The sequence below is a fragment of the Topomyia yanbarensis genome, chromosome 3, assembly GCF_030247195.1.
Source record: "Topomyia yanbarensis strain Yona2022 chromosome 3, ASM3024719v1, whole genome shotgun sequence".
NCBI classification, from domain to species: Eukaryota; Metazoa; Arthropoda; class Insecta; order Diptera; family Culicidae; genus Topomyia; species Topomyia yanbarensis.
In genome coordinates, this window is record NC_080672.1 from 82969575 (window position 1) to 82993487 (window position 23913).

The 23913-nt window shown below is 41.4% G+C and overlaps 1 protein-coding gene across 2 annotated transcripts in view; it reads right to left on the reverse strand.

The window, feature by feature from the left end:
• The window catches only part of LOC131691803 (coatomer subunit beta'), a 289311-nt gene that overhangs the window by 24298 nt on the left and 241100 nt on the right, over positions 1-23913 (reverse strand). For both annotated transcript variants that reach the window (XM_058978454.1, XM_058978456.1), the window contains one exon: positions 7042-7175. In XM_058978454.1, the coding sequence (XP_058834437.1) occupies positions 7042-7175 (134 nt within the window). The remainder of the gene's footprint in view (positions 1-7041; positions 7176-23913) is intronic.

The window sequence follows — 23913 nt, forward strand, 5'->3', positions numbered from 1 at the left end:
CTGAAATGTGCTAATGGAACCTTCAATGCACAGTCGTACGTCTAACTTCGCGAGAGCTTTCTGCAGGATATACCCGATTGTGTTGGTTACTCTACTGCCCCACTCCACAGCCCAGGCGTTGAAGTCACCACCAATGACTACCGGTTTTCGGCCGATCAACTGCTCCAGCATTTAGGTCGAACTGCAACCCTGTCTACCGTGGAGTAGCGTAACAGCTGCACACGAGGACGCCGTTGATTTAGGCGATCACGAAGCTTTCCTATGAGTGTTTTACCATTTCTTGAGTGGGGAATCTGGCCATAACTTGTGCCGCAGCCGTTCCCAATCTATCCGTCACTCAGTTACCGTCATCAAGAAAAACTTGATGCGGCTCTGCAATCAAAGCGACGTCACACGTCGTTTCTGTCGTAGACTGCTACAACAGTTGCTGTGTTGTGTCACAGTGATTCAGGTTTATCTGGATTACCTCCATTAGCGTTGACCTGCAGTCACCCTCTTGTAGGCAGGGCATTTGAAGCCACTCGTCTGATGGTCGTTTCCGTCCGTTGGAGTGCAAAGTCTGCACTTCGGCCTTTGCGTGCAGTCTCTCGTCAGATGGTTCGTCTGCCCGCATTTCCAGCGCATCCTGAATCTATCTAAGCCTTTGCAAGCTCTTGCCAAATGTCCAAAACCCAAGCACTTGAAGCATTTCTCCGCTTGATTATTTACTCGAGGGGTGACTCTCAATGGGCCAGTCGACCATCCGACCGTGACTTTGCCTACATCCAGCGCCTTGTCAGTAGCGATTACCGGTAAACGAATCATCGCTGTCTGAGTTCCTCCGTACTCGTTCTTTAACCGAATCGTCATGGGTACTTCGCCCAACATGCACTGCTCCGTCATTGTGCTTCTCAGCTCATCTACCGTCGTAATATCATCCAGGTCCTTGCACAAAATCACCGTCTCCGGGCTTAAGGCTTTAACAGCTGCTTCTTCATCCAATGATTTGGTAATAATCCCCTGCATAGTCGAGCTGCTAATCGTGGACTCCTCCTTCATCTCGAAGATAATCTCACCTTTTTGGACACCATTGATTCTTCCCACGTTTTCCCCAAATTCTTCAGCTCCGGGTCCTCTCTGACCTTCTTGAGGAGCGCTGCGTACGTAGTCGCGTCACTGGCTTTGTCGAGTTCGGCTTCTCCCTTTGACACGTTCTGAAGAGCCAGATGCTTTTCTTTCCTCTTCTGTCTCCCGTTTCGAACTTCCTTCCGCTTCCAATCTAAAACGGTACTCCAACTTTCTCCCTGTTGGGTGACGTCCTTTCCTTCGGCAATGAGAGCGTCCTCCCCGAGCAAATACTCGTGGGTTCAAACACCATACAGCCCCTTAAAAAGACCTTAAACATGGTCCGTGCCAAAATTCCCAATCATCAAGACACCATAAAATGGTCTCAATAACCCATAAATACACCAACATATGGTGTTTTATGTGGGATCTACCGGACCATGGTAATGGTGTTTTCATGGGTTGAACCCATTTCAAACACCCATGAGCATGGGGGTATTATGGACTTTCCGCATGGTCTTCCGTCTCCTGGTAAGGTTCTTGTCCGCTTTGGAGTCACGAAAACTGGCGTGTTCTTCACTACAACCAGCTTCTCCATCTTCTTCCCCTGCTTCGAAGGGGCTAGAAAGAAAGTAGCCTTAGTCGATGCCAATGTTCGCTCAGCTACATCAGCCCTTCGCGTTGCCGTGTCATACTCCTTCACGGCAGACACTAGTGCCTTTCGGATTCCGAGAACCATCTCCTTAATGTTCTTATGGACATTATTTCTCACGGCAAACTTGTGGAGTACTTCGCTGACACTACTTTTGGCTTCTGTTGAGTTTTGTTTGCCTCACTCAGCTTTGGCTGTTGCTGCTACTTCTCCTCCTCCTGCTCTTGCTGAATAACTACAGCTACTACTGGTGTTGGTGATCCCACCAAACCACCTCTGGCGAGCGGATTCGCTGTGCCTGCTCCGTATGTTTGAGGCTTGTTTTCCATTTTGTTGGGACCCAACGCCGGGCCGCTATCTCCACACGTTGTACGTAGTCCCATCTTGTGATCCCATGATTATCTTTGCAAGCAGGGGGTCATGCTAGGGTTGACATTATTCTTCATGGGGAGTAGTGTTCAGAGCAGGATCGGCGTAAAATCGGGAATGCCTCAACCGAACCTGCTACCACCAACTAAATGGTGACGAGTTTTGGACGTACGCGGAGAGCTGCTAGGGCTTTGTTGGGGTGGAGGCAAGCGTGCTGTTGGCCCACTCGCCATTTCAACTCGGTGTCATCCTTCTTTACTCAGGGAGTAGAACAGCACGCCTGTCAACCCAAAGTTGCCGTCCAATTCGTGATCCGTGTTCTGTCCGTTGAAATTCGCCATGGCCAGTATGCCGTAATCAGGAAGTTATTGGAGTCGATCCAATCGCTTGGGCTAGGGTGATTTTATTGCTAAGATCTTTGATTTCTAAAAAGGGTCTAACATAAGCATTTCTAAAAACTAATGATCTTAGCATAAGCGACACAGACTCGGTTCATCGGAACTGCGTTCGGAATTAGGACATTTTTTAGATGTTTAGCAGAGCCCAATTCTGCCCCAACCCTACCACATCCTAGCAAGACTCCCTAACTCGCAGTAGGTCCGGGGAGGGGTGGGGGGGGGGAGGGCCGTTAAGCCACTGAACTTCTGTCTCTGCTGCCCCTCACATGTGTATGTATGTATCCAAAATGTCTTTCACTTACCTCAGATGTCTGGACCGATTTGCACAATCTAGTCTCACATGAAAGGTACAACCTTCCCATCGGCTGCTATTGAATTTTGTGTCGATCGGATTTTTGGTTCCGGAGTTATGGGTTGATATTTTTCATAGAAACTGGAACCACTATGATATCAAAATTATGCAAAGCATATTAAAACCAAACCAAAGTCGCTTTGGCCACCTACGACGGTTCCTGAGTCCATAGAAGCAGGAACTGAATAATGTTTAAAGGAGAAAGGAAAATTTAAAAATCGAATTTTTATTTTTGATGCCAAACGTCTCTAAAATACATTTTCATGTTGGAATATAACCATCCGGAATTGTACGTCCCCCGAATAAGTTTTAAGGCAAAGTAGAGCTTTTCAACACCATTATAAATACTTTACGAGAGCTATTTCTAACGTTTAAATTGGCTGACAGTTTTATATATGACAGCTGGAGGAAAACAAACCTCCAATTAGTGTGAAGTGATTTGCATAGAACTCTATTGTTTATACCCTACCATTTCGGTGCGGTACCGTGTCTCCTTAGTTAACCGGATCGTCATGTGCAACTCGCCCAGGTTAAAATGCAGCTTCAGTGCACCTTTCAGCTTGTTCACAGTCCTGGCTTAAGGCTTTAACTTCTGCCCTTTCTCCCAGTGATGTAGTAATAATCTCTTGTATAGTTGAGCTGTTAATCGTGGGGTCCTCCTTCAACTCGAGTATATGTATGAAATTGTGTATATGTGTGTATGCATGTATATATGTATTACAATGCGTATATGTATGTAGGTATTTGTATATGTATGTGTGTATGAATGTATGTGTATAATTTTATGTATACATGTGTGTATCTATGTATGTATATATGCACAGAAAAAAATATTTTGCAATTTTGAATTTGTTTTCATGCACATATTTGGAGCATGAATATAAATGTAAAATTGCGTTCCACCACAAATACACACAAACTATCGTACTTTCTTCGACAAATTTCATTATAGTTTTACACGTTGATTGAAGATTACAGTTGCATTAAACTGGATACCAATGCACTTTAATGTATTTTTAATCTAATATTGCTGTAAAATAAATGACATGTAATATTACACGAACGAAAGTGTAAAATCATACGCTTTTTGATGTTCCCATTAATTGTCAATCAAATTTTTGATTCAAGCTTTGTATGTTTACATTCGTATCGATTTACATGTCGTTTAAATTTCATTATTTTGTTGTGTGTGTTTGTGTGTATGTGTATATGTGTGTATATGTACATATAAATGTTCAAAAAATGGTTGCATTATACACGGGATTGTTTTGTAGTGCATACATATAATCTATTAATGTGAAAAACTGATACTTCTGGATAGAAGTCAGATCTTCCTCCAATTTCAGCCCCTTGGAGATCTCCAATGAAACAACTTACACAAGTCCAACAGGCAGTGACACCATACTAAGAGAAACGAAAGCGCTGAGGAAAACACGGAGTCTATCGGTTTTTTTATTATGTCCCCTTTTCTTTCTTAAATAAGCAGGAATTCAAGAAATGTGGATGAGAGTCAAAGGAAACGTAAATGGGAGATAGAAATGAAGGTAAAAAATTGCAAAAATGGTAAGTGTTTTAGTACACATTTGTTATGTTATATATACAAATTGAACCAATATACTAAATACGCGTCGATTTCCTGCTTAAATGGAATCGAAAGTCTTACTGTAATGTTACAATCCAATTGATACAAACATTACAGTAAGGCGGGGCTAGTTGATGGAACGATGACCTCGGAACATGTCTGGCACTGTACACGAAATGGGTCATCGGAAAGTCAATTGAACTAACACCTTCCTAAATCCGTGAACCAAGTTATTTGCATAAATGTTTAAATACATGCAAACATCTTTTTTCTGTAAATCACTACCAGCTAGTGGGAGATAGGATGGTTAACACACACACACACACACACACACAAACGTCTCTAAAATACATGAAACGTCGAGATTTGATGCAATTTAAAAAAAAATACTTTTTTGGATTTTGGATTTTTTTTGCCGTTTTCATATAGAATTCCGGTTAATTTTTTTCGATTGAGATAGGGTTTCTGGATTTTAACAGAGGCGTACCAAGGGGTGTACGAAGTGGGATTAACCCCCCAGTGATCGCATACGTGTTTGTGTATGAAAAGTTTGAGCTAGCGCAGCGCGTGATCAACTTTGCACACATCAAGGAAGCGGGTGCAAGTTGTACCGCTTATTGCATTGTTCGGACAATATAGTCATGATGTTGCTCGTTTGGAATGCAAGCATCGATTAACCCAAACAGGCACGTGGCGCCTCTATTCACAATCTCGTGGTGTTTGATTGAGTCGCCAGATGCTAGATGCTCCCTATTGACCGGATTTTAGATTTTACCAAGCCCCAGATAGTGAAGTAAGAAATTTTCAATGTCAAAAAAATCAGAAGAAAATCAAAGTAATCATCAATTGTAACGTTTACTTATTCGTATTTTTGCTTCTCACAGACACGAGTTTCTCGAGCCAATTTTGTTGCTGTACAGTATCTTAGTTACGAACGAAACAAAGATATTGATACCGCGTTAAGCAAAATTTATTGTTTGCCTTGAAATCCATTGAATAGTCATCCACCCTAACTCCAATAGTACAGAAAATCCACAAATATAACGTAGAACAATAAATCATTGCAATTCAGCTTTCAAAATTTAGTAAGACCCTATTTTGACACTCGTATGTAGAAAACTTCCAAATAACGTATAACACCTTGAAAGAAAAACCTGAGCAGTTTCGTACTCTGGCAGAAAAAAAAAAGAACGGATCTCCAGAAAGCGTAACCGATGTGGCACCTTCCAACCCTCGGCAGTACAAAATCAGAGTCGACTCTGCTATTTCATTCATTATCTCGTGCACTACTACTGGCAGTAATCGTTGGAAATGCAGAGTAGCAGGCGGACTAAAGGGTATATCCCTATTATTGCTGTACCCATTTTTGACATTGAATTTTGTTCAAATTGTGCATAGTTCAAAAGATACAGGTTTATTCCAATTGCTTTGGTATTTAAATCAGTTTGATGTATCCCAATTGAAATATTTCAGAGTTGATTTCCTAATGATTTCAAATTTACATAAAGTGATCTTTCTTTGAAAACTATTTGCGTACTGATTTAAAGGTGATTTATATAGTTTCATTTATTTTTACCGGGTAGAGAGAATTTTACAATTTTCAGGCCAGTTTTGTTAAAAAGAAACAACGAGGTAGATACCAATTCAAACGTATATCATTGATTGACTACCCGTTCTAGTAGGGTCTAAATAGGCTCACGATCCTAACCGGTAGTCAGCGTTTTTATATTCAAATATACCCATCAGTTGTAAAAAAAGGTAACCGATTCACAAACTACGCTGTGAATGGAACCGACTCTTCAATGCGGGTTCCAAAGTCTGCCTCAAATAATTAGATAGCCATCGTCGTTAACTGATCTTAGCAGGAACCAAAATACGGTGCCGTATGTGTTTTTCCAGCCGTGACCAAAAAGCAGATTTTATTTCGACTCTTTTCAAGAGAAACTGGTTTTAATAATGCAGCGTCAATTTTATTGAAGGTGATGAAGAGGTAAATTTGATTTTCCGTTAATTGTCATGAAAATTCATGTAAACTTAAGGGAACCAAATTGTGTGGAATTTTAAACAGTACTTCCAATTCCAACAAACTTGAAGTACTTCCGCACGCAGAGTCCTATGACGTCGACATTAATCTCGCTAATGACACGTCACAGAGATAATGGATATTGCCGGTACTGCCGCGTGTAACCTCCGGTGACATTCCATTGAAGCGGTTGCCGTGTGCCACGATACCCGGACTCGGAAAGCAATCCAACATAACACAATTCGGAACTGAACGCTTGTTCCGGTCGCAATCGCGGCAGGGCAAAAATGCAAACATAGTTGTAAAACAAAAACAATCGTCCCGAATGATAGCTGCACTTGTAATTAAGGTAAAAGCATGCATCAGTAAGCTTTCCCTCATCGCATCTTCCTATCATCATGGGAATTTTTTTTTTCCGTTTCTCACTCAGAGTCGGAAGCAAACAACAACAAACAGATATGACACGACTGATGCCGACAGACGATTGCAGTCAACTTCCTTTTTGTTTTACTTTGTTACCATTGCCATTGAGCTACCTTGAGTCCTATGCCTGCCTTACGATGATTGTGTTGTCCCTTTTTTCAGTTCAACGGTAGGTTGATAGTCTGCTGCAGTACTTACCCTCGGGCAGGGCCTTCAGGTTGACCTGCTGCATTTCCGAGTGTCGAGCCCACACAATTTTACCGCCGTTTACGTCCATCGACATGGCTGGCTCTTCGCGGCCCACCTTGATGATGATGGAACCCTCGTCGTAGCTGTTGGGGAAGGGAGAAACAAGATGGGTTGTTTAGTAGTTAGAATAGATAGTTCTTTTTTGGTATGGTTATGGAAACGGTTTTAGCTTGTCCTTAAGCTGTATGCACACGAGGCGATAGGGCACACGCCACCAAAAATTTTCATCATGGGTTTTTTCTAGCTATTCCAACGCGGCAACAGCAACAGCGTTGGAATATATAGAACAAAATCCAAACTGATTTTTTATGGCGTGGGTCCTGCCGCTTCGTGTGCGAACAGCTTTAGTTAAAGCAGACGAATTGGTTTGCTTGTTCTCTTATATTTCTATAACTTAAAAATATTGATAACTGTAAGCTACAAAATTGCGGTGGAATTCGAAAGTTAGAATCAGAAAATAATGATAACAATCTTGAGACCAAGAATAAGCTGGGAATCATATCATATCTGATCTGTTTTTCAGAAATGGAAATCCGGGCCAAGTATGGCAGCCGGATTATTCTGAAACACAAACCAAGAATTTCACTCGGATTGCTGCATGTATGGAAATGGGAACAAAAAACTTAGTTATAAAAATCTGCCGCTTGGGTCATTCAATATGTTAGTCGAAGCAGAAAGTTTCGTAGTTTGTACAATAACCTAAAACACGTGGTTGAAAGTGATAGCGTTGGAATTAATATACTCGTGTGTATGGAAAATATCGAAAATGGAGGAAATACTACTCGACCTAGCATTTCGTACCCCCTGTGATTCAATTGCAAAATGCTACACCTGATACTTGGAAAAACTTTTTCTTGGGTATTCCAAAATTTGTGGTTACTGTTCAGCAAAAGCAGCAACCAGCGCCCCCAAATCATCAGCCGGCACCATCGGCGTGGAAGCTAATACCAATCACAACATGTTTGCGTTGGTGATCCGAACGTACAGAAGGCGTTGCGTTGCGTTGTGACGATGATTTTGGCGGATTGCACAATGACATCATCATGTTTGACTACTGATTATCTAATAAGACTTGCTTAGGTAATGGCAAGTAGGAATTCATACCAATTCCACCCATATTAAAACCTCAACAGCATGATAGCCATTATTGCCGGCCGCCCCCAACTTCATCGTTCACGGGGAAGGTTAAATGACGGGAAGTGTTGCTGCTCCACCTACTTAACGGAAGGACCACGATTCATCAGACTCTTCCACAGCTGTCGCGGAGTTGGAGGTTTAGCAAGCGATGCGACCTGCAAAGCATAGTTTATTAGGCAGTTGTTTAGTTAGTCTTCGAGTACACGATAACTCGAAAAAGATCTTGTTTACTTTTTGTTTTTGTTTTTAAACTCTAGGTAGCCGGCTACCGAGAGTATCATGCGTTTCCTAAACAAAAGCAATTTGAAGTCCACACAGCCGACCGTGGGAGTATTGCCGAGAAAAAAATAATCTTATATGCGTAATGGGCTTGATCACTATTTATTGCAACAATATTTAGACGGATTCCGCCATTTCTTCTCTACGATATTTTTATTAGGTTGAAAACTACCAAGTGATAACATACTAGCGTGAGATGTTATAAATCAAGCAATTTTTTTACTATTTTCCGTATCGTATTGTTTGTAAAATACACGTGTACGAGCGATATTAACGACCATGGAAGGGAAATACAAAACATTTTGAACAAAGACAGATCTTGAAGTTAAATTCATAAAAACGTATTGATCCGTGATCATCGATACTAGTCAGATTGAAGACTTATTGGAGTTGATTTCCGATCAACTATTCATTTTGACGGTATTGTTTTCTCGACTAGAACTGCTCACACCCTTTCATTCTGCGACTACCGGCAGAAGGCTGATAAGGATCAAATGTCATGAATAGACTTAGACTCACGTGGAGGCATGAGATAGGAGACTTGTGAGAACTATGTTATCTCACCGTTGGACGACCGTGATCCGAATGTGCAGGGGGCAAGGAAGAACATCTGACCGCGGCTCCTATGAACCGTGTCAAATAAATCAATTATAAAAAACAATGGAACAATGAATCGACCATTACATTCGGGATGATAACATTGAACGAGCACCCACTTTATGGAATGCAACATAGCGGAGGAAGTCAATCACGAGTGATGTTACACAATGTTGTCTATAACATTGAAATTGTTTTCTCACAGAAGTTATTTGGTTAAGGAGTTTTTCTAGCTATCGAAGGTGTTTTGGACAACAGGGTTTAAAAATCTATTTTGAAAGCAGCATGAAGTCATTATATATCACCAACTGGATACACACAATGCTTAGCAACTGGTATCTGTGCGCACAAAATTTAAAGAGCTTAGATTTCCGATATATAGTTTTCACATAACGATTCCAAAGAGGAAGATAAGAGAATTCTCCGCTTCCTGTCAACCAGCAAAAATCTCAATCGCTGACCTATTAATTGACAAATTACTCTCTTAGAACACACCTGGTCAAGTTAGGAAAGACACAGTCTTGTTCCCTCAGAAACTGCCACCAAATGCCAACATCAAGGCATGTCTTATGTCACAGTACAGTTATCGCTTGACACCAGACATTGAAATTCTCACTCACTAACGCGAGAAGGATTTTATCCGATGTCCAACTTTTTCTGGATATGATGAGTCGCAGAATTCCTCGTCTTCCCAAATAGCGTGGAAATAATATTTCCGTTAAAATTTAACTTATGACCTTTCTTCTCATCGGAGAAGGGGATAATAATTTATTTTGGTGAAAATAAACAAGAGTCAAAATGCAAACTATTTTTTTTTCGAGAGTCATCATACTGGAGCTGTAGAGCTAGGTTCCCCGTCAGCATCACACACTACACTTGCAGACGAGACAGGCAATGGCACCCACTAAAACACTGCTTTAGGCCAATTGCAGCGGGCCGTGATGCTGATTGTGATATTCATTGTACGGTTCAGATATGTGCGGGGGTAGGGACTTCGCGATCACGTGTATCATCGCGAAGGGCTTGAGCATTTGTACGTTAACGTGTTCAACTGCATGTGCGTTTGTATGTCGCGTGTGCTAACGTGTATGTAATTTCGTGTGAATAAAGTCTATTTTATAGCTGTGTGCCTTTCGCATATTTGCGTGTTCTGGGATCTAATGCATGCGCGCGGACCGTTAAACGTTAATTTTTGGTGCATGGCTCAGATGCTAGAAGAAAGTGAGATCTTCCATATCATTAGAGTTCTCGGTTATGTCGCCATGGAAGGTGTTATCTAGTTGATATGAGCTTTATTTTTTGATTGGTCTAACCGAATGTATGGACCTAAGTTGCCAGGATGGAGGGTAATGATTTCCGGACATGACTGATTCATGATCGCGCGAACACGGACGTTTGTAAGTTCGCGTTTGAGACCGCGTTTTAAACTTCGTAAGTGCTGAAACGTTCGCCTTATTACCGGAGTGTTATCATGTTTGCGCGATTGCGGGCGTAGGTGTGCGTTGTTGATCGCGAAGGGCTTAAGCGCTCGTATGTTAACGTGTTTATCGCTTGTGTTCGCGTGCATGTGACATCGCGTGAACAAAACTCGACTTTGTAATCGTGTGACCATTCTCGTATTCGCATGCGTTAGTGGATGGTCACGCGGATCGTCACTCTGATATTTAGTTATCGGTGTACAATTCACATTTTGACAAGGAGTGAGTTACCCCATATCACTAGAGTTCCCGGTCATGTCGCCATGGAACGTGTTGTCCAGTGGATATGAGAGCTATTTTTTAATTGGTGCAATTGATGGCATGAACCTAGTTTGCCGATACCAAGGATAGAAACTTCCGGAAGTGACGGATTCATGATCGTGCGAGCGCGTGCGTTTTTCGGTTCATGCTTGAGACCGCGTTTGAAAATTTATAAGCGCTGAGACGTTCACCTTATCACCGGGATGTTATTGTGTTTGCGAGATCGCGGGTGTAGATGCCGTGGATGGTCGCGACGGGCTGAAGCATTTGTATGTTAACGGGTTTGTCACGTGTATGTGACTTCGCGTGTATAATTTCGATTTTTTAACCCTCCGGAAGTCGCGCATATGGGCCACTGAACGAGCAGCAGCTGATGCCCTAACACGATTTCGCTAGTTTTTCAGAGCAGGGTGCACTCAGTGCACTAGTGCGACTGCCGAAAGGTTAAATATCTGGATTGTATTCTTGAATGATAGCGCGCGGACCGTGAATCTGATGCTTAATTTTTAGTGTTTGGCACAGATGGTAAAAGAGTGTCAGTTCCCTCATATGACTAGAGTTCCCGGAGTGTTTTCTAGTGAATATGAGCGTCATTTTTTATTGGTCCAACTGAAGGCATGAGTCTAGGCTACTAGGAACGAGGTCAGATTTCCGGATGTGACCGTTCCATGATCGCGCGAGTGGTGGGTTAGTGCTTGAGACCGCATTTGTAAGTTCATAAGTGCTACGTTTACTTAACTACCGGGGTGTTTCAATGTTGGCGAAATCGCGGGCGTAGTAAGCGTAGATTGTTGCAATTGCATGTTCGCGTTTGTGAACAATGTGTTATCGTGAAGGCCACGAGCGTTTGTACGTTTGTTCCTATATATTTTAATAAAAGGAATCATAACATGCCATAAAAGGAATCATAACATGCCATGGAACATCCCTATGGGGTCGAACGAACTGTAGGCGTAGGACTGCAATACGTAAAATATTTAATTTCTTATTACATTTGGATTGATAATTAATCAAAAATATTTCTTTCTTCATTTCACTTCACGTATAACCAATCAACATCGAATAGTACATATTGAACCAAACCAATCATTTTATTTAGATATGGGTGATCGAATCCGATTAAACATATTCAAGAAGATCTGAAGAAAGCAGCCAGAAAACTGCGATCGAAACCCGAACTAATATTCGGAACTGTTGTGGAACTGTTTTAAATCTTTTTGGGAGATTGTCAGGGTTTAAAAAAATATAAAAGCATTTCAACGTTATTGTAATTTTCCTAAAGCAAATATGGCGAACGCAGTGCTCTTAATCACATAACGAAGAAAAACATATACAATAATCGAGAAAAAAAATTATATATGGACTTGAATGCATTTTTGCAACGGAAGGTTTTTTGAACGGTTTATGAAAGGAAATGAATCACGTGGAATCAATAAATTGATGAAACGTAAATAATAAACCTTCGTTGCGCTTTCCATCGATTCGCGTGGATTTGTTGCTAAGAAAGTTTTCGTCTCCTTAGCTTATTATGGAGATGACAATACAAAGAAAAAAAAAGTTTTCGCTTTGCGCAACGAAAGCTCAGATGTCTATCCAACACGCATGTGACCGCAACAACTTGGATATACCTACACATTAGCCTCAAACCATAAACCCAAGCGAGCGATATACAATTGTACAGGGCTAGAATCAAACAGCTGTGTATCGTATCTGTACACGAATGGAAGATAAGCACAAAGCAAAATGAGTTAACGCTAGTGATGATGGGTGCAGCGGAAGAGACAACTAGTACCACGACGCTATGTTCACCGTGTTTGCACATGGAGTTCGACTTTACAAGCGATTTTGTGCACGTGTTTTATACGAATTAGCGCTTTCGAAATTGTACATAAAATGTGCTTAAAACGAGCACGACACAAGAGAAAGCATTATCTTTGATTGGACAACTGTACTGCGTAACGTGTCTCCACAGCCAGTGTAATGGACTTATCAGTCTGCTACACTTGCTGTGAAAGCATGCAGCACAGTGCTCTGTTCTGTCTGCCGTTCAACAGGCAACTGTGCTTGTTCGACCAAATCTGTTCTTTAAATAGTCGACGATGACGTCATTCATGGAAGTGTTGCGCGTTAGGTACGTAATTCTACCGTGCCAGACTAGGGAAGCGCACTCCCATATCTAAAACAAAGACGTAGTCCTACGTCAAAAGATGCAGAGAGATTGATTAGAAGAGTATAAATTTACCGATAATATTTTGGTATACATGAGTAATGGAAAAGCAAACTAATAGAAGTACAAAAGAAGCATCCTAATGAAGTAGAATAGAAAAACACATGTAACATGCAATCAAACTACTTTAACTCGTATAGCATTTCATCATGCTATGCTGACCGGGTATGAATGATACACCTGCGTCGGTAAATTAATTGTACCTTAATTTATGCAATCCCACCATCTCGAATGAATAGAATCGAATGCACAAATTGAACACCGGAAGTATTAGCCACTATTCTATCATATACGCCAGTTCTGCATCACTTCCCTGACCCAACAACTGTCACTAAAACTCAGACGATTACACACACAGGTAGATATACGACTTTTTTTTACAATGGAGAAGACGTTTACGTACTAGCCCAGTACACGTGCTATTAGTAGGTGCCAAGCTACCACACGGGGTGTACTGGGGGCGAGTCGGGCTCGAATGGTGACGCTGCCATCAATACCGACTAAACTCCATTGGGCTCCGCCATCGTTCCCCCCAGGGACTACCTCTCGGTATTACTTCTGAGGGATGGCTGTACTTGATGTACTCATTCACTCACGCGTTCATACGTCCTGTATGAGGCTTACTTGGGTGCTCTCTCTATCGCACTTTGATTCACTCTCAAACACTCCACATGAGGCTGACTTTTGTGCTCACCTTTATCGTTCCTTGCGAGGCTGACTTGTGTGCTCACCTTACTCATTCCTTGCTAGGCTTACTTTTGTGCTCGCCTCACCCATACCATGTGAGGCTGACTTGGGTGCTCACCCTATCACCTGGTTCACTCTCAATCGTGCCACTCTATTATACCTCTGTCACTCCCCCTGGCATCCCATGTGGGACATTTCTCTTAGGCCCCACTTCTGACATACCACGCGAGGCTTACTTGGGTGCTCACCGTTTTCATACCTTGTGAGGCTGACTTTTGTGCTCACCCTTAACATACCGTGTGAGACTGACTTGGATGCTAACCCTTTCACTCCTCTGCCACGCCACGAGGCATCGATAGCTAAGTCCCAACATACTACACTACGACCCTCCCATCTTGGCATGAGGCAGTCCACATATACGCCTATACATTCGCTCTTCTGCCTTGCTTCGGGGTGGCTGGGGTTTACCCTTTACGCGGTTGCCAGTCGCTGCGCCAAACCTTCCTCAGCATGAACAGACCATTCACTCACTTTTCTGCGCTCGGCCTTTTTCGCTCCAACTAACCAACCACTAGTTAGTCGTGCCCGTCGTCTGATGCTCGGTGCGCCAAATTACCTGTAGCCTACAGGCAATCTGGGTGGTTGCAGTCGAGACTGCGTTCCACTTCTCCACCGCTTGACACATCCGCAGAATAAGGGTATCAGGGGTTGTGTCCCAGCCACAGACGTCAAGCATTGCTCTTCTTTCGGCGTGGAAACGAGGACATACGAACAGTATGTGTTCGGCAGTTTCGTCTACACCTGAGCAGTCAGGGCAGGCTGGGTCCTCCGAGTGCCCGAACCTGTGGAGGTACTGTCGGAAACAGCCATGGCCTGAAGGTAGACATACGACTAGCACACTAGCCCCGTTCACCAACACTGCCATTAAACTGTGGAACAATGTCTGCCAACACGGCCCAAAGCAAAAGTCGTCCTGCCAGCCGGCCACGCCAACCTTCACAGGCTAGTGGTTGAGTGTTAGTTAGGGCAGGTGCAGAGTATGAAAAAACACAAAACATAAAAAAGACCATAAGCCTTCTCGGTCTACTCGATGCACCACTACCGAGGCGTAATGCAATAACCATCTTAAAGCAGTTGTCTGCCAGAGGTTCTTTAAAACTGATGCACAAATATGCTTGATGATGTTTGCAATACCGTTAAACCCGTCAACCTCGGGGAGGCAACTATGTAAATTAATTAATTGTTTAAATAATGTTTTAAGCGTTGTGAAAATCAGTTGACTGATTTAGTAATTTGGTTTCCGTTAGGGAATATGCATAAAAAACAAGTGACACAAACAAAAGACATTCTTTGAATCGAACCTGACTGCAAGCCGTTATGGATCTCACGAACATTTCGTGCGGTATCTGCGGACCGTCGACGCGTGATGATCGACTGTGAGGGATGTTCGAGATGGTTTCATTCCCGTTTTGTAGGAGTAGTGGAGGGACACCTTCAGAAAAAATGGTATTGCCAAAGTGAATCATGTCAGGAGGGGGCCAGAGTACTCTAAGAGGAACACCATTAAGAAGCAACACATTCGCCATCGGAAAGAAAACCGACGAATTTGACAGATCTAGCGTAGTTTCTTGCTTGGTCGCGTCTAGCGTCGAGGCAAAGGTGAGATCGCTAGAGGAACGACAAAAGCGATAGCTGAAGAAGATAGATGCAGAGATGCGGCTGCGGCAGAAGGATAGAGATGCAACGCGCGTTCGAAAAACTGAAGGCTGAGATGGAACTGTAGATGAGTGTTGAAAAAAGAGGTGGAGCAGAGGGCTTGGCAAGTGGAGGTGCTCCAAAAAAGGAATGAAGGAAAATCAGGAATCGTTCGAGAAACAGATGGCGGTCTGGAATGAAGGAGCTCTCGACCAAAACCGACGTCGAAAATCGTTGCTGACGACTCGCGAGCGAAAGCCGTGTGGTGTCCGGCGGGCTGAAATCTTTTTGCACTATTTCAGCCAAGAATAGAACCTCTGGGAACTCCTCCCATGTCGTAAGAGGCGACTAACAACATGCTAGAAGTTCCTAGGTCGAGGTATTGCTCCGTACCGAAGACTTAACCTGGGCGGACCTTAAAATTCAGGGTTGTTAATCGATAATTAATCGTCATCGTCGATAACGTTAACCACCCGTCAACGTCATCGGAAACTCCGTTAACGATAATGTATCGTCGGATTCATCGTCATCGTCGATAATTCATCGGTGTTTATCGCGATACATTTTGCGTTACTTTCCCGTTTATTGGAGTTGAAGTTGATGCGGTTAAATTTCAATTGTTTAGAAATAAATAACTATTGAAGGACATGTTGTTGGTAGTTGAAAATCAATAGTTTGGACATTTTCTAAGCACAGGGGGGAGGGGGGGGGGATCCGACGATGTGTCAAAATCGAATTTTTTGTCAACTTTTCGGGAGTGTTTTATATTGAAGGGAAAGTTATTGGCAGTTGACAATCAATAGTTTTGGACATTTTCAATACACAGGAGGTTCGACGATGTGTGAAAATAGATTTTGTTCAACTTTTGGAGAAAGTTTATTATATTAAAAAAGCTATTGGTAAGTGAATAATCAGCTCCAAGAAGACTTTAATTTGACTAGTATCGATGAACGCGGATCAAAACGTACTGAAAATTCGCCGCGTCTGTTTTAATGAATCTAATTTCAAGTTCCGTTTTTAATAACAAGCCCGTCCATTAGCGATCCTTTATATTTCCCTTCAATGTTCGATATAATCGTTCGTATTGTTTATTGTTTATTTGTTTGGTATAATTTCATCTGACATAGATTGTCTTAATGAAAACTTAAAACTAAAGGTTAAAACTAATCAAAAATTTAAACATTACGAACAACACGAAAATTATCAAGTACTCGTTGACGAAACACATTAGTCGACACATTAAAATCAAAGAAATCAGCAAGTTCGTTGAATCTCGAGCAAACGAATCGAAGTGGGTCGTGCTGTCCGTACTGTGTATTTCGTGACTCCAGGAACAAGAAGTTACGACGACGAAGTTGTCTCTCAGGAGCGTACAAATTCAGCTGAGTAAGCAGAGCAGAGCTGTCAATATCGCCTGTGAGTAGCTTTGCAGCGAATAATCCCTGTGAGGTGATCCTTCGTACCTCCAGCGACTCGATGTCTAACAGACGGCAGCGTTCCTCGTATGGCGGCAAGTTAATTGGGTCACGCCACGGCAGAAACCGCAAAGCGTACTTTACGAATTTTCGTTGAACACCTTCAATCCTGGCGATCCAGTTTGCATGGTAAGGGCTCCATATTACGGCATTGGATTCCAGCAATGAGCGTACAAGCGAGCAGTACAATGATTTTAAACAAAACGGATCACGAAACTCCCTAGCAATTTTAAAGATGAAACCCAATTGTCGGTTGGCTTTTGACAGGATATCGTCATAGTGGAGTCTGAAGGTCATTTCACGATCTAAAGAAACGCCAAGATCCTTAACACATTCTGTCCTAGTAAGAGAGCAGCCACAGATTTGGTAATCATAAATAATGGGCAGAGTTTTCCGATGGAAGGAAATTATGCTGCATTTTGCAATACTTAAGCCCATAAAGTTTTTTGTGCACCATTCCTCAAACAGATGCAACATTCTTTGTAACTCCAGGCAGTCGAGAAGGCATTTAATTATTTTAAAGATTTTCGTATCGTCTGCATAAAACAGACGACAGTCCGATGGTAGTAGCGATGCGACATCGTTTATAAAAATTGAAAACAGTAGCGGACCGAGGTTGCTGCCTTGTGGAACTCCCGACCGGTTTGTGAACGATTCAGAAGTTGTCGAGCCGATTCGGACCTGTACAGAACGGTTTGTCAGATATGATCTGAACCAAGCAACACTAAACGCTGAGATGCCGAGTCGCTGCAATTTTCCTAGGAGTATTCCATGATCCACTCGATCGAATGCTGCTTTAAGATCCATATACGCCGTATCTATTTGCCACCCAGCATCCATGTTCCGCAAACAGTTCGAGGTAAACTGCATAAGGTTAGTGGATACGGAGCGCTTTGGGTAAAAGCCATGTTGTTCACTATCAATATAACTTTTACAGCAGGCGAACAGAGTGTCGTTCACGATTATTTCGAATAACTTTGAGCAGGCACACAAAGAAGTAATTCCACGATAATTAGAAACATTGCGTTTGTCACCTTTTTTTAGAACTGGAAATAAGTGGGAAAATTTCCAGCGTGCAGGGAACTCACATTGCTGAACCGAGAGATTAAACAGCATAGCCAGCGGATTACAGAGAGTGAGTGCACATCGCTTTAGCACGGATGACGGTATACCATCAGGGCCAGCAGCAAAGGATAACTTCAATTTTTGCATGGCAGTCGCTACCATGCTTTCAGTTATATGCGGAATACTGTAGTCAAACACGTCACGTGGCATTTCCCGAATAGCTTCTTCTATCTGCATCGAGGTGGCGGAACTATCGTGGAATACCTGCTTAAAATGTTCTGCGAACAAATTGCACTTTTCGCTTTCGTTGCAGGCAGTTGCATTTTCCAAAAACATGGAGCGAGGCAGGCCAGTTTCCTTTCGCTTTGAGTTGACGAACGACCAAAACAGTTTGGGGTTACGACGAAGGTTGTCTTCTGTACGCTTCACATGTCGATTGTAGAGGTAGTGGTTGTAGTGACGATACCGGTTGCTTGTGATGTTCAACTGTTGTTTAAAATAGGGTGAACGAGAACTGCAATATTTCCGAAGGGCAGCCGATCGTGCTCGCTTGAGCGCACGTAATCGTCGATTCGACCACGGTGGTTTTTGCGGGGGTGGTTTAGCTGGAACAACACTTAAGACAGCATTCTCCACAATGGCGCTGAAATGTTCTACTGCCTCATCAATGCAGGTGAACGATTCAATGAAGTGCCAATTGATGATAGATAACATAGCATTCAATGTGGCGTAATCGGCTCGGCGAAAGTCCAAAAAATTAGTAACAGTAGCCTCTTCATAAGCAATTTGAGTGGGCATACTAAATGTAACAGTAAGAGCAGGGTGATCAGCATCGAGATCAATTAAAGGTTCGATGGGCGAGGACACGGTAGTGACTGGTAAAGCAGTATCATTTGCAAGAACAAAATCCAAAAGGCGTTTGTTCCGATTAAATATGGTGTTAATCTGGGTGAATGCTTGTAGGTTGAACCCGTCGATAAGAGCGCAGCTGCCGGCCGACATATGCGAGAGCAGTGGGTCAATGAACGGTAAGTCTCTCTCTCAGGAAAACGCCATTGCAGGTTTGACTGGTTATAGTCGCCAAATAGAATGGCAGGAGTATGGATGCCAAATCGGGATGACACTGACCCCAACGATTCTAAGTGATCATTAATACTCACCGCGTCGAATCTTCGGTCTGGTGGCAGGTATATAACGCCGATGCTGAGTGTATTTTGCGGTAAATCAACGATAACCCACAGCTGTTCAAGGGTATTAGAAATGGTTGCGGGATCAATGTAGGAATTTAATTTCAGTGATACTGCCACCAAAACTCCTCCGCCGCGAGTCTTACGGCTGTTCAAGTGGGACCGATCAGTTCTGAATACGGCGTACTGATGTCCAAAAAGTTGTGCAGAATAGATTTGCTCATTCAGCCACGTTTCCGTTAGAACGATTATGTCGTACTCAGCTTCCGAAACAGCCAAAAAGAATGTGTCGATCTTGCTCCTTAATCCGCGCACATTCTGATAATATATGCGGAGGTTGTTAGAAGCAGCACGACTGGAATGCGAGAAATAGTCAGGAACAGCAGGTTCAAAAATATGATTATACTCGCCTGGGATAGCAGACATGTATTTCACAAACAATCCGATATTAGAAATAGGAAACACTTTCGCTGATTTATAACATCTAGAGCTATCATAACTCTTTGTCTGTATAACGTATTATCACTCGATAGTTTGCAACCCAAAAAATATATCGTAGAGAAGGAATAGCGAAATTAGTATAAATAATGTCGCAATAAATAGTGATCTGGCCCATTAAGCAGATGAGATTAGTTTTTCTGGGCAATACTCCCACGATCGGCTGTGTGGAGTTGAAATTGCTTTTGTTTAGAAAACAGGATACTCTCGGTAGCCGGCTACCCAGATTTTAAATGAACAAAAAACTAAAGATTTTTTTCGAGCGATCGTGTTTTCGAAAACTAACTGCACTACAAACTAAGGGATCATCCATAAATTACGTAGCATTATATGGGGGAGGGGAGAGTTTTGCATTTTGTGATGATGTGTGACGACGGGAGGGTAGGGGGTCATGTCAGGCTATGTAGCTTTTTCAAAAAGGAATAACTAACATCGGTTTTTATTTAAAAAAAATCACGGGGACAGGGGGGAGAGTTACCGTCAAGCTACGTAATTACCAGGGGGTATTTAGAGGTTTGTGACGAAATGCTACGATGGGGGAGGGGGGTGGTAAAAATTACTCAGAAAATGCTACGTCATTTATGGATGATCCCTAATAAACTATGCTTTACAGGTCGCATCGCTTGCTTGGAGCGAATCCTAGACCCTATTTCCTTCCAAACCACCAACTCCGCGACACCTATGGAAGAGTCTGATGAACCTTCGGTATAAGATTCCTCATTTTATTCACACGATCGCCGGGTAAAATCAGCACCGACACGATAGAAACCACGAATAAATTCGTCGCGTGATTGAATATTATTAAAAAATATAAGCAGTGCTCCTTATAGCCGGCTATCCGGAGTTCAAGTTGCTTATATTGCTAATCGTATTAATACAACAAATAATAAATTTCCCACATTCTCGGCAGCCGGCTGCCCAGAGCAATTATTACATGATAACGCTATTGTCACACTTACTAACAACTCTCCCCTTCCCGTGATACATGTGGAGATGCAGAGGATTCCTCGGTCTCTAGTAGCAACATGTATCGGACTAACATTCCTTCCTTTCCCAGAAGATCTGCATTCGGACGTGGCCGGCGTCGGTATTGATCTGCATGCAGGGATCGGAATAGATTGTACAATGTGGCTCATCATGTTATTCCCAAGCATGTTGTTCCAATCAACATTTTGCAACCTAATTTGGTTCTGGTCAATAACGAAGTAGCAACTACGGGCGATCTCTTATGCTTATGCTGACGACTCGCGAGCGAGCTGTTTCAGAAAAATCGGGTGTACCCTATATGGCATAATGGACGTTTGGCATAAAGACGTTTGGCATAAAGACGTTTGGCATAATGGACATTTGGCATAATGTATATTCGGCGTAACACTAATGGGGTAGTAAAGTTATATATACATATATATATATATATATATATATATATATATATATATATATATATATATATATATATATATATATATATATATATATATATATATATATATATATATATATATATATATATATATATATATATATATATATATATATATATATATATATATATATATATATATATATATATATATATATATATATATATATATATATATATATATATATATATATATATATATATATATATATATATATATATATATATATATATATACATATATATATATATATATATATATATATATATATATATATATATATATATATATATATATATATATATATATATATATATATATATATATATATATATATATATATATATAATTCTGTACATATTTATAAATATTATTAAAAGCATAGTTATGCACCCTTCTTTACAAATAACGCAATTATACATTTGTGCTCTGCTATAGTAACATGTTATTTTTTATTCTAGATATATAATAGCGGAAATTTTACTTGCTATACTAACATCACGTTATCTAAAGGACCCTTTTAATTAATTAAAAATAATCTGTTTAATTGCACCTATCTTTGGTTGTTTTTCTTGGTGATCCATCTAAATACATATAGATTGCATGATTCATACAATATGAAAAATATTTCCTTTGAGTTGATTCCATGTTAAAGTAACGGAACAAATCTAAAATTGTTCTACTGTACCGTTGAAATGTCACTCCTTTGATGGCAACTATAAATTTTATCCATTCGAAAGGATCTCTGAGGCCATTTACATAAAAAATGTAGTCCATTTTAATCCTCATGATAATTTAAAGTTTTTGACACTATTATTTTTTGATGTAGTTGGGCCATGTGTAGACAGGGCCACATACATCTTGGAAAGTGTACAGAGCATCGTTTGTCGGTGAATTTTCCCTGTACATTCGACTCATAATTTCTAGTGGATTATTCATAATTATGCTGAAAAAAGCCAAATTTCCAAATGTTATCTTAAATCGTGTTAATCACATTATACTAAGAATTTGTTTGGTATATTTATGACATACCTAATTGTTAGTTTATCACTGATACTGCTTTCTAAAATTATGTGGTTAATTACTACACACTGTTCGATAGAAGATCTCATTTAGCTTGTAGGTATCTCAATGACTACAAGTAGGAGCTGTGTAATGTCTTTAATGTTGGTACCAGTACATTTTTTATGAAGTGAGTACCGCACTCATCAAGAACAATGGAAGTTGTACATTCCCACAACTACATATTAACACGAACAAAATTCTCTGCCATTCGAATTAAACCGCCGTACTGTTCACATCGTGAAATGTTGTGTATTTTTTGAAGCGGTAATTTTTTGAGGATGTCGGATACGGACGAGGAATTCTTCCAGAGCAAGCACCAGAAGTGTTGAAGTCATCAAAAAATAAGGATCTACTTGCGGTTCGAGGATATGTACACTATCTAAACAGAAAAATGGTAAGTAATATTCTGAGGTTAGTTTATACGAACACGTGGTCAGGTCTGCTGAACATGTGTTTGGATTTAACCTTACTTTCCACCTTAATTTTATTATAATTACATAATCTCAGATAATGGTAATTGTTCCAAATCCCGACTTTTCGAAAACTGACCAATTTTTTTAACGGCCCAAATGGCTTAGCCACATTAGGCAGTAAAAATATTTTATTTAGAGACAAAGTAGTGTTTATTTAGTAATTGTTTTTAAACAACTTAAACTAGCAGCAGTATTTTGAGTATACTTGACAAACGAGTGGATCACAGGTTTGCTTGGGCATCCGACGGCGCGTTGGGAACTACCTCTTCCATCGGATCCACATCGGTTTTGCATTTCCATCGGATCCTTCACCACGGCTACGCGGGTAAACTGCATCACACTAGGATCGCTTATTACCATTCTTTTTCGAGAACAATAACGCTGTTAGTATAAAAGAGTTGTAACAAAATATTTCTTAGTTTAAACTATTAGGGCTTTCCCTCCGATTGTTTGTTCTAGCGTTCCCTAAAAACAAACCATTTGAATTTGAACTTGAAATGTCAGATTTCGGGATACACGCGATTCGGAATAATTACCTCTCAAGTTATTCGTTTATTGGGACATTTAAACATATTAATTTTTGCTTCTCTCTTATTTACAGGAAGATGGAACGCACTACTGGGAGTGCAAAGGAAGGAGCCACAACGGTTCCCAGGACAAAAAGTGTTCCGCTCGCGTGGTTACAACGAAAAAAAGTGATGGCACCCATCAAATCATTTCACAGAGTGATCACAGCCACGAGTTTGACCCCTGTTTTATAGTGGAGCTGAAATACCGGGCTGCTATTAAACGCCATGCGACAGAAGGTACTAGCAAACCTGCCAAAATTATTCGACTGGCAACGAACGATTTGAAGGGTAGTTCAAAGCTAGCAACGCGAAATTTGTCTGGTGCGGCTCAACGCAAAATTGTCCATCGAGCTCGCAAGGGAACATCTTTTAAGGAGCCTACCACCCCCAAAAATTTAGAAATTCCTGAGAATCTCCAGCAAAACTTGGAAGGGGAAAGGTTTTTAATCGGAGATGTGAGCGATGGGCCAAATCGGGCATTAATATTTGGAACCAAAGAAGGCTTGAAAAGATTGGAAACTGCCAAGTACTGGGTTGTGGATGGAACATTTCGCACTGCACCGGCCTTATTTCGCCAGCTAATGACAATAATGGCAAGCTGTGGCCCTGACCATCTGTCTGCTTTCCCGGCAGTGTTCACCCTTATGTCTTCGAAGTCCGAAAATCTCTACAGGACTGTTTTCGCGAAATTGATCGAAGTAGCT